The sequence below is a fragment of the Macrobrachium rosenbergii genome, chromosome 1, assembly GCF_040412425.1.
Source record: "Macrobrachium rosenbergii isolate ZJJX-2024 chromosome 1, ASM4041242v1, whole genome shotgun sequence".
In the NCBI taxonomy this organism is placed as follows: domain Eukaryota; kingdom Metazoa; phylum Arthropoda; class Malacostraca; order Decapoda; family Palaemonidae; genus Macrobrachium; species Macrobrachium rosenbergii.
The window spans coordinates 24,893,992-24,906,082 of NC_089741.1; the positions used below are offsets into that span (position 1 = coordinate 24,893,992).

Sequence of the window (12,091 nt, forward strand, 5' to 3'; positions counted from 1 at the left end):
TTTGAATCTATAATAATAATAATGAATAATTATGGTAATAGTAATATTCGTAAAAAAATGAAGAGGAGGAAATTCAAGTCAAGTTCTGCCGAATATAATAATAATAATAATAATAATGATAATAATAATAATAATGTCATTATAGTAATAATAACGAGAAAAAATCAGTATGGAAAATTCAAGTTCTGCACAGTGATATACCACATTTTATTCTGAAGTAGTAGTAGTAATAATAATAATAATAATATACTGGGCTCGTTAAAAAACAAAACCAATAGAGCAAAAATATTCAGAATAAGTTGGCCTCTGTACTGAAGGTTTTATTCATTTAGTCTCTTGGTTATTGTGAACTCACGTCAATACGGCTTTACCATTTCAAGTTATTTCTTCATTGCACTGAAAAAGAATTAAAATTTGGAGAGAGTTTTTCTAGTGTAAATATTTTTTCTTCTAAGATGTTGTAATCGATATACAGAATATTTACAATTGGTTTTGGATAATAAGCCTTGGGGGAAAATGTTTCAAAAAACGTTCAGTTGTGAAAATGTAATAATAGGACTGATTGACGTATATACTGTACATTAATCGTGGTGCTGATTTAAGTATTTTTATTTTGAATGATTCCTCTTCAGATGCGTTGCCTCCGTCGGGGGTTAGTGCCGTCAGTGCACCTCATGCGGTACACTGTAGGCATTACTTGAGTTTCTTTGTAGCGTGCCTTCGGCCCCTAGCTGCAACCCCTTTCATTCCTTTTACTGTGCCTCCTTTCATATTAACTTTCTTCCACCTTACTTTCCACCCCCTCTTAACAATTGATTTTTAGTGCAACTGCTTTGAGGTTTTCCTACTGTTACACCTTTCAAACCTTTTACTGTCAATTTCCGTTTCAGCTCTGAATGACCTCATAGGTCCCAAGGCTTGGCCTTTGGCCTAAATTCTATAGTCAATTCATTTCAACTTAGATGCGTTTTAAAACGACACGATGAAAGTTGGATGATTTAGTCATTAGAAGAAGAGACAAAAGGAAGCCACAATAACTACCAGTTTTCATAAAGTTTGTTTCAGTTTAATACAGGAAGAGGTGTCCTGAAGTTCCCTGTGAATATGTTGCCAGTTTTAAAATTACAGTGATGACTCAGTCGTCATAGACATCAATATGTCGCAGATGTATCATTGTCACTTTCACTGTCATCAGTAACCAGCACGATCATCATTCACGTGTTGACATGACCTTTGCCACTGACGGGCTAAAATCTCATTCTTCAGCAGACATTCAAAGAACTAATCTTAAGAGGCCATCGGCTTTAAAAAGCTCCCGCTGTTTTATGTATATATATTAACTTTATCACTTACACACTTATCTGTACATTGATACTGTTGCTAACAGGACCTCATTGAAACTGGATGGTTTCTAGCGGAGATATTTATTCAGTAAAAGTTACAAGATTTCCAGGACTAACAGTCCTCATTGTCAAAATATGTTAGTAAATAGTAAATATATATATATATATATATATATATATATATATATATATATGTGTGTATATATACATGCAATGTATATAGTGTATTATACACACACGCATATATTTATATATAATATATATATATATATATATATATATATATAATGTGTGTATATATACATGCAATGTATATAGTGTATTATACACACACGCATATATTTTATATATATATATATATATATATATATATATATATATATATATATATATATATATATATATATATATATATCTTGTTACCCTTTCCAGCCGCGTGGTCCAGTGGGGGCGCAGGGGCTGCTGCCGCGGCCCAGCATCTCCTAGCTCCACACATGGCGTGGTCGTCGGCTCCTCCGACGCAGTACGACCTGGCCTCCTATTCCCAGTTTGCCAAGTTCGGATATGACTACCTTCCTGACCACGTCACGTCCTCCTTAGCTGTTCAGAAAGATGAACTGAAAAACATGAATGCGAATATAGGTCAGTGCTTATGAAAAGGTTTCATCTGCTGAATAATAATGAATTATACTTGTGTTTGAAGGTGTGTGTGTGTGTGTGTGTGTGTATGTTTTTGTGCTGATATTGATGCTTATGGTTGATTCGTATAGGTACAGGAAAGCAAATATAGTAGATAGTCATAAGATAAGATAAGAGGTGAGGCACAAAATATGTGAAGCAAGGAAGGTATCAAGTTGTTTGCAAGCAACCGAGAACAAATTTAGATTATCTGTGGAAGTCAAGATGGGAGTGCTTGAAGAGTTGAACTAGCCCTCCTGTATAGAAGTGAAGAGTGGATGCTGAATGCAAATAAATAATAAATAATAATAATGAATCCATTCATCCATCATTATCACCACGCTCCGGCCATCCCCACCTTACCGCGTGTTCCTCCTCCTCTTATGCAGGCATGAACCGAGGTGTCGACGGCAGCTACTGTGATTACTCCACGTCTCACATTGACAAGAACCGGCAGAGCGAAGCCTTCCTGGTGCAGGCGTCGCGGCCGGTGGTCCACCCGAATCCCGTGGGGGCCGCGGAACCCTCGGGGGTGGGCCTCGCGGCGACGGGGGGAGACGTGACCCAGGACCCAGTGACCCAGCTCCAAGCCTGTGCTAGGTCGCACCACTTGCATGCTTGCGTTAGATAAGGACGAGAGGCTCCGGGGCTAATTGATTGGTTAGATAAGGATTCAAAACAAAAAATTAAGTAACCTGGCTTCTTAGCTGATCTGTACGATACGAGTTTTTCCATGACTGCCCTTCCGTTCGATCACTACTACCGTAGGTGTTCTTCTTAAGTAGAGTCGTCATTTATTCATATATTTATTTGAAGTCCTTGGAGTATTTTTTTTATTATATACATATTTTCTTTCAGTGCTTCCCGTAAGTACTCTTCTGTTAGTCAAAATTATCATTTACTTCATATTTATTTAGATATGTTAGTATTTCTAGTCATTGGTTTAATTCTTTATATATATTTTTTTGGTCCTATCTTCCACATTTTGGTTAATGCAAGTGTTCTCTTTTCGGCACCGGACCTTCATCCCCATCCTGGGGAATGGAACAAAATTATCATAACCACTCACTTTTTATGGGTTAGTCTTAGGGACAAGAGCCCGTGCTAGCACGAGGTAAGCTGATTAATATAATAAAAAAAAAACTCCGTTGTATCCATCAGTGCGATATTTTGAAAACCCCTGGAAATGCTTCTAGTTTTGAGACCCAAAGCATGGATCAGATCACGTCATATGTTTATTTGTGACTTACTGTTATTAATTTGTTAATATTTGGGGTTAAACGGTTCAAACATTCCAAATTATTCTCGAATGCAATCCAACTTACCAAGCCATAACTTCAAAGCTAACTGTAGATTTTATGATTTTTGTCAATAATTATCACGTCAGAGTTTTTTTACACTCCCTAATTTTAAAACCATAAGTACCGTTCTTTAATATTAAATTCACTTGACTCTGGGAATAGCTTTCATACAAAGAGAATCCTATTTGAATAAGTGCCTTTGAGTCTGATACGAAGATGGCTGTGAATTATCCTTTTGGCCGTCTCTCTCTATCAAGCTCAAAAGGCACGGGTTCGAACCCTGGCAAAGGAGTTGCAGTTATCATATATGATATCCTCTTGGGGTAAGTTATTCTCATGGAAAAATTAATTCGGTACTAAAGGGTAGTATCTGTTTCTTGACATCGAAGTGAATTTTACATTTGGAATAACTTACACTCGAAGGGAATTATATATGATAAGTGCATCTGCCCTGGCAGGGACTCGAACCTGTGACTTTTGAGTTTGATGAAGTAAGAAATATAAGATGCAGGAAAGGAAAGCAAAATTATAACAGAATGTTATTACAACAGACATTGTTATAGTGAAAGGAGATGAAGAATAGGTTAGAACCTGAGGTTGGGATATTTTACGAATAAAAGGTATTCCTAGATTACGAGCAAAAACATTATTATGGAACTCAATATTACAAATACTGCATGATTATTGCATTCGCAATAATATAAGATACGTAAAAAAAAAAAAAAAAACTACAAGAAAATGTCTCATGAACATAAAAGTTTTTCTCCCTAAGAGCCAAGAGCCTCATTTCCTGAAGAAATGAGGTCCCTGTTTACGAAGGAAAACGACTCCATAAAAATCAACGTTCTGGCCTGTGACGTCACAGATAAAGCCTCTGGTAATTGGCTAATCACAAAACTAGGAACAAGTCGAATGGAGTTGTGACTTGGGCAATCAGTTCAGATTGCGCTTTCTTCGTTACTGAGGTGACATGGAAGTTTTCCCGTCTCTCTTCGAGTTACCTTTTTATTGTTTTTCCTCTGTTTACTTTCATGTTTTTCGTTTCACAGTTGTTTGTCCATTCTGTGTTTGAAGTTTGTTATATATGTAACAAGCTATATACATATACATTATATATATATATATATATATATATATATATATATATATATATGTGTGTGTGTGTGTGTGTGTGTGTGTGTGTGTGTGTGTAATTTATATATCTATATCCTGTACATAATATATACATATATATTTTATATGTGTATATATATACACACAGAAGCGACATACAAATCTCAAACGAAAAATATTATAGTAAACAGAGGAAAAACAATTAAAAGCTAACATGAAGAGAAACAGGAAAACTTACATGTAAATATATATATATAGATATATATATATATATATATATATATATATATATATATATATATATATATATATATATATATATATATAAACAGTATATTATATATATATATTATATATATATATATATATATATATATATATATATATATATATATATATATATGTATATGTATAAATACATTATTTACACACATATATATACAGTATATACATATATATACAGTATATATGTATATATTATGCATAGTGTATATAGATATATAAATTATATGCACTATATATACTGTATATTATATATATTTTATATGTGGGTGGGTGTGTGTGTGTGTGTGTGTGTGTGTGTGTGTGTGTGTGTGTGCGTGCAAATATGATAGATAGATAGATAGTTAAAGATTCCATGAGTGGTAAAAGAACAGTTTAATAACGACCTCCAAATGTGTACACTCACCAGTGAGAGCAGTAAAAAAAAAAAAAAAAAAAAAAAAACACGTCAAACGATATGAATGTGAAAGAAAGGCTGCAAGTTGACGACAATAATTCACGAAAACTAAAATAAAAACAATTCAAAATACATTAAAATGTGATCACTTACTGGTGACAGCTGACGTATTAATTCGTAAAATGACGAACGCAAATCACTACATTTCACAGCAGAATTCTCAAGGGAAGATGTCTCCGAAGACCGCGTATCAAGGCATGCCTTCTGACATCTTGTAAGTGTCATCCCGCTAAAATAATTCGGTAGTCTGGATGGTGTGGCGCTCGCCAAAAGTTAAGTATACCTTAGTTTAACCAGACCACTGAGCTGATTAACAGCTCTCCTAGGGCTGGCCCGAAGGATTAGATTTATGTTACGTGGCTAAGAACCAATTGGTTACCTAGCAACGGGACCTACAGCTTATTGTGGGAATCCGAACCACATTATAGCGAGAAATGAATTTCTATCACCAGAAATAAATTCCTCTAATTCTTTATTTTTAGTCATTTTTAGGCCTTGATAACTAGAAAATTTAATTTATTGAAAATTTCGCCTCCTACGAATTGGTTTGCAAAGCCAACTAGAGATTTATTTGTATATCTCTTCTATATCACTAAATTTCTCCCATAGGGGGATAGTGCCATCAATGCACCTCACGTGATGCACTGTAGGCATTACTTCGGGTCTATGCAGCGCCCCTTCGGCCCCTAGCTGCAACCTCTTTCATTCCTTTTATAGTGTACCTCCGTTCATAATCTCTTTCTTCCATCTGACTTTCCACCCTCTCTAACGATTATTTCATAGTGCAACTGCGAGGTTTTCCTCCTGTATACACCTTTCAACCCTTCTTACTGTCAATTTCCCTTTCAGCGCTGAATGACCTCATAGGTCCCAGTGCCTGGTCTATGACCTGAATTCTATATTCTATTCTGTTCTGTTCAATAAATTTCGCTGTCAAAAATGAATTATACTGTAACGCCATCCAAAGGAGTTAATTGAAATTCGATCAGGTGGCAGTGACTACTAAATCATTAATATCAGCTTCACCCAGATCGTCACGTCTATCGCTTTGATGGACCTTGACAACGGAGAGTTTGATTGGTGACCATAAATGAATTGTGGAAAGTTTTTGATTGGTCATAAATGAATGATGAGATTTTAGAAACTTAAGCAGCATTCGGGGTCCAAATGCCAACCGAGCTGGTTGGTTATGAAAAATCGCATAGCCCGATTTCGAAAATCATCGTCATGAAGTAGTTGAATGAAAAAAGAGCACTTTCCTAAAATACTGCCCTAACGTTTTATTTATTTATTTATTTATTTATAATCCCTTTCCTTTTGTTTACTGTGGTCTCTGAGCGAATTGTTTTCCTAGTGGGAGTCCACGTGAATATTTTTATCATTTTTGTTTTGGGGGGAGGGAGAGAATTCATTTCTTTGTCCGAATTACAGACCACTTTTTCCTTGAATCCTGTGAGGGAATTCTCCTCTTTGTGGAAGTCAAAAACAAGATATTCTATTTTTTTTCAGTGAATTTCTTTGTAGAATTCATCAGCCAATTATGTTGTCCAAGTATCCTTGTAGTTTTCTGCGAATGAATTCGTTTCCCTCTGGTCAACACAAATCAAATTTTAATTTATTTTTTCACTTTGAATACTTTTTTTAGGAAGACACAAACCAATTTTCGCTTTTTTTTTTCTTTTTTTTTTTTTGAATGAGTTGAAATGAGTCACAAAATTGTATTCATCAAATGTTTTATTCCTCTTTTGAGTTAATTCTTCTTCTTTGTTGGAGTCACAAACCAAATTTCATTCATTTTTCTATTCCTATTTTCTTTATATATAAGTCAGAAGGCATTTATTTAGTGAATTCTTTACTTTGTGGGAGTCTGACTACCGCAGTGTGTAGAAGCGTGGCCAAAGGAGTTTCTAAATAAGAAGTGAAGACTGTTAATTATTAGATATTTTGTCTATTCCTGTTAGATGTGAACTGTAGCATACTTATAAATGCTGTCGGATTTATTGTGTATCCATCCTATGGGCCTTTGCCGATGACGTCACGGTTGTTTATGCTTTTGTATTGTAAAATCATTCTATTTTTACTGTTAAGTATTTGTCAGTAACATTGGTGTTTTTTTTTTTATAAGTTTGTTGCAGCTGAAGATTTTCAGTTTGGTTAGGAAGCATAGAGTTCCTAAAGATCATACTCTCTCTCTCTCTCTCTCTCTCTCTCTCTCTCTCTCTCTCTCTCTCTCTCTCTCTCTTTCAAAGAATTTGCCTGAAAGATCCTTGTTTCATAATTTTTCACTTTTTTTTACGAAGTATTTACCGCAATTCTTTTTCATAATTCTGTGTATGTGGAATTTCTTACGCCTCTCTCTCTCTCTCTCTCTCTCTCTCTCTCTCTCTCTCTCTCTCTCTCTCTCTCTCTCTCTCTCTCTCTCTCTCTCTCTCTCTCTCTTGGGAGATTGAAGTCATTATAAAATATGCCTTATTTGTTTTTACATTTAGTTATTGTTACGAGATGTTGTTTTGTTCTTGATTTGCATTTATTAGATCACTTAGTAACTTTCCCTATAGAACACTATAATTAAATTGATAACAGTTGTACAGTGTCTTTTTCAAGATAAGAATAATTAGTAATTTTATATATATCTGTAACTCACGTTTTCAGCAAAGGTATGAACCAGAAGTTGTCAGCTTGCTGATCGTAAACATCATTCGTACACAAACACCCTAGCTTGCCGTATGGAGGCATCTGGTTTGTAAAAAATATGCCAAAAATAAAAGGCACTAGTTCACTCACTGGGAACTGAGGATATTAAAGATATGAAAGTCGGTTTGCCTATATGGACAGTTCCAGGTTAGTAAATAGGGTGTGGACAGTTCCAGGTTAGTAAATAGGGTGTGGACAGTTCCAGGTTAGTAAATAGGGTGTGGACAGTTCCAGGTTAGTAAATAGGGCGTGGCCAGTTCCAGGTTAGTAAATAGGGTGTGGACAGTTCCAGGTTAGTAAATAGGGTGTGGCCAGTTCCAGGTTAGTAAATAGAGTGTGGACAGTTCCAGGTTAGTAAATAGGGTATGGACAGTTCCAGGTTAGTAAATAGTGTGTGGCCAGTTCCAGGTTAGTAAATAGAGTGTGGACAGTTCCAGGTTAGTAAATAGAGTGTGGACAGTTCCAGGTTAGTAAATAGGGTGTGGCCAGTTCCAGGTTAGTAAATAGGGTGTGGCCAGTTCCAGGTTAGTAAATAGGGTGTGGACAGTTCCAGGTTAGTAAATAGAGTGTGGACAGTTCCAGGTTAGTAAATAGGGTGTGGCCAGTTCCAGGTTAGTAAATAGGGTGTGGCCAGTTCCAGGTTAGTAAATAGGGTGTGGACAGTTCCAGATTAGTAAATAGGGTGTGGACAGTTCCAGGTTAGTAAATAGGGTGTGGACTGTTCCAGGTTAATAAATAGGGTGTGGCCAGTTCCAGGTTAGTAAATAGGGTGTGGACAGTTCCAGGTTAGTAAATAGGGTGTGGCCAGTTCCAGGTTAGTAAATAGGGTGTGGCCAGTTCCAGGTTAGTAAATAGGGTGTGGCCAGTTCCAGGTTAGTAAATAGGGTGTGGCCAGTTCCAGGTTAGTAAATAGGGTGTGGACAGTTCCAGATTAGTAAATAGGGTGTGGACAGTTCCAGGTTAGTAAATAGGGTGTCGACTGTTCCAGGTTAATAAATAGGGTGTGGCCAGTTCCAGGTTAGTAAATAGGGTGTGGACAGTTCCAGGTTAGTAAATAGGGTGTGGACAGTTCCAGGTTAGTAAATGGGGTGTGGACTGTTCCAGGTTAATAAATAGGGTGTGGCCAGTTCCAGGTTAGTAAATAGGGTGTGGACAGCTCCAGGTTAGTAAATAGAGTGTGGCCAGTTCCAGGTTAGTAAATAGGGTGTGGACAGTTCCAGGTTAGTAAATGGGGTGTGGACTGTTCCAGGTTAATAAATAGGGTGTGGCCAGTTCCAGGTTAGTAAATAGGGTGTGGACAGCTCCAGGTTAGTAAATAGTGTGTGGCCAGTTCCAGGTTAGTAAATAGGGTGTGGACAGCTCCAAGTTAGTAAATAGGGTGTGGCCAGTTCCAGGTTAGTAAATAGGGTGTGGACAGTTCCATGTTAGTAAATAGAGTGTGGACAGTTCCATGTTAGTTAATAGGGTGTGGACAGTTCCAGATTAGTAAATAGGGTGTGGACAGTTCCAGGCTAGTAATAGGATGTGGACAGTTCCAGTTTAGTAAATAGGGTGTGGACAGTTCCAGGTTATTAAATAGGGTGTGGACAGTTCCAGGTCAGTAAATAGGGTGTGGCCAGTTCCAGGTTAGTAAATAGGGTGTGGACAGTTCCAGGTTAGTAAATAGGGTGTGGTCAGTTCCAGGTTAGTAAATAGGGTGTGGCCAGTTCCTTTCTACATCATATTCGGCTCTCAGGCGACGCTGGTACCCATTCACAAATGTGTTGAATGACTGGAGCATGCCGAGACCAAACTTAGACCCTTGTGAATAAGTCCCCGTGGAACTAGTTTGGGATCGAACTTTAGACCTGTCAAATACAAGCTCAGCACACCACAACTGAGCTGCCACCCTCAGTGTTCAACCATTGAACGCTCCACTTACTCACTGCTGGGTTTTACAGGCCTTATTGAGAACCACTGGTAGCTGCCACTACACTTTCAAGGTCTGTTACAAGTTTTAATGATAGTCACAGGTGCTTATATGCCAGCAGGGTGTGGCATTATTTGGTGGTCACCCATCCATCACTAACTTACCCATAGCTTCAGTAATCGAGAGACAAGAGTCCCAGTAAGCATGTTGTTGTTTAGCACTCATTGCTTGTCACCTATCCAGGTTTTGACCAATGTCAGTTTTTCTACCGTGAATTTTAATTTGTCAGGGAAAACCGATACCTTCCGCCTCCTAACCGCCCCCCACCCCCAACCCGCCTCCTCACAAATAAAATTGAGGATTCACAGTAAATATTAAAAGAAATTACACTCTACTAGCTGACATGTAACATGAAGTATCTTCCGCTACCCACCCCAAAAATAAACAAAAACACAAGGCAGGCGTTAGATCCCCCTTTAAAAAAACTGACTGAATTTTATAAAATCTAGAGAACAATGAGGAAAGATTTTCTCCGGTACTTCATGACAGCCAGGTGAGAAATGAACACTGCGGGAAATGTTGAAAGTTAAAAGTATAACTGTACAAAAAGTAGATCCTATTACACATCATAGTTATGACGCTAAGGAAATTATTAAACGCCTTTTCTTTTTATTTCTCTATTTGTAAATTCTTGTCCCCAGAAAATGACAGATCACCATAACATTCCTGGATCCGGTCAAATTATAGATGAGTGAACTCCATACGACTGCTAGGTACGTGAGTTCCTTTGAACACCTGTAAGCTAGGGGGCTACCATTTTCTTTCTTGAAAAGCATTGCTGAGAAACTTGCAACAAACCTTAAAGAGTCTGGTGTGCTGGTCAGTGAGTCACAATGAGACACGCGAAACCAATATTCAATAAGTCAGCAGTGATTAGAATGAAAATCAGATATAAAAGTTACTGTGCAAGCATTCCGTCTTCAAAGAAGCAAGTTCATTTTTCAGCTTTTAATGAACTAGAGAATTTTTCTCATTTTTGCAACTTAATCAGGTTGTATTTTACCCTTTGCGTAGCTGAGGAATCTCAGGTTTTTTTTTTTTTTTCCTTAACATGGAGGTAAAGCTTTTTTCTGTTGGGTGACAAAGAAAACTTAATTGTCTTTCATTTTTAGGTAATGGGGAAAGCTTACCGCACTCTTCCATCTATGGGTGATAGGGACAAATGTCATTTTTCGTCATCTGTGGGTGACGGTAAGAATTTGCTTTTACATCTTTGGGTGACGTAGAAACCATTTTATTTCTCTTTCTTTTGTGGGAAAGAGAAAACACTTTCTTTGATTATAGGGTACGGGTGGCGTAGGTGACAAATAAAACTTTATCCCTTTTCATCGGCGGAGGAAACTTTTTTTTTTTTGCATTACAGCTCTTCCTCCTTCTCCGTGAGTGACGTCACCGAGCGAAGCCCTATAGATGGCTGTTTGTTGCGCCAAAGATAGTGTCTCTGTTGTTTGAGACGCCTATGTATTTCAGTTTGCAATAAATATATGAATTTATGGTGCTGTAATCCTTTCCCTCCTGTAACCTCACAGTGAAAACTACAAGAGAACATTTATCGCTGTATATTTTAATTTTCTGTCAAAGAAAACTTTGTCCGTCCGCCCTCGGATCTTAAAAGCTACTGAGGCTAGAGGTCTGCAAATTGGTATGTTGGTCATCCACCCTCCAGTCATCAAATATGCTAAATTGCAGCCCGCTAGCCTTAGTAGTTTTTATTTTATTTAAGGTTAAAGTTAGCCATGATTGTGCTTCTGGCAACGATATAGGACAGGCCACCACCGGGCCGTGGTTAAAGTTGAATAGGACGCGGTTCATACAGCTTTACACCGAGACCACCGAAAGGTAGATCTATTTTCGGTGGCCTTGAGTATACGCTGTACAGAAAACTCGATTACGCCGAAGAAACTTCGGCGCATGTTTTGCTTGTTTTTTTTTTTTTTTTTTCAACACAGTGACACAGGGAGACTTTAGGTCAAAGGGCCCAGCAACCTCCTCCCGAAAATCAGTGTTTGCCAAGGCTTGCAACCTACCTTAGTGGTCTGTTGTGTGTGGCAGTACGTCCCAACAAGAAGCCTGTGAGTGATGGTAGAGATATTCGGTGGAATAAGCAGTGATTTAATATGCATACGGTTTTACCACAACATTCTTGTTCATCATAATTATTTCTTCATTTTCAGGTTTCTTCGCGTCTTTAATTTAAGGGTGTCACGATACTTGTGAAGTTTTTAGAAGGGTGTACAGTATATAACATTTGTTA

The 12,091-nt window shown here is 37.4% G+C and overlaps 1 protein-coding gene across 2 annotated transcripts in view; it reads left to right on the forward strand.

Annotated features, from left to right (window-relative positions):
* LOC136843664 (DNA-binding protein D-ETS-3-like) overlaps window positions 1–4,061 on the forward strand; it is a 177,517-nt gene extending 173,456 nt beyond the window's left edge. For both annotated transcript variants that reach the window (XM_067112343.1, XM_067112259.1), the window contains exons 8-9: window positions 1,776–1,985; window positions 2,411–4,061. In XM_067112343.1, the coding sequence (XP_066968444.1) occupies window positions 1,776–1,985; window positions 2,411–2,652 (452 nt within the window). In that variant the 3' untranslated portion in view covers window positions 2,653–4,061. The remainder of the gene's footprint in view (window positions 1–1,775; window positions 1,986–2,410) is intronic.
* The last annotated feature ends 8,030 nt before the right edge of the window (window positions 4,062–12,091 follow it).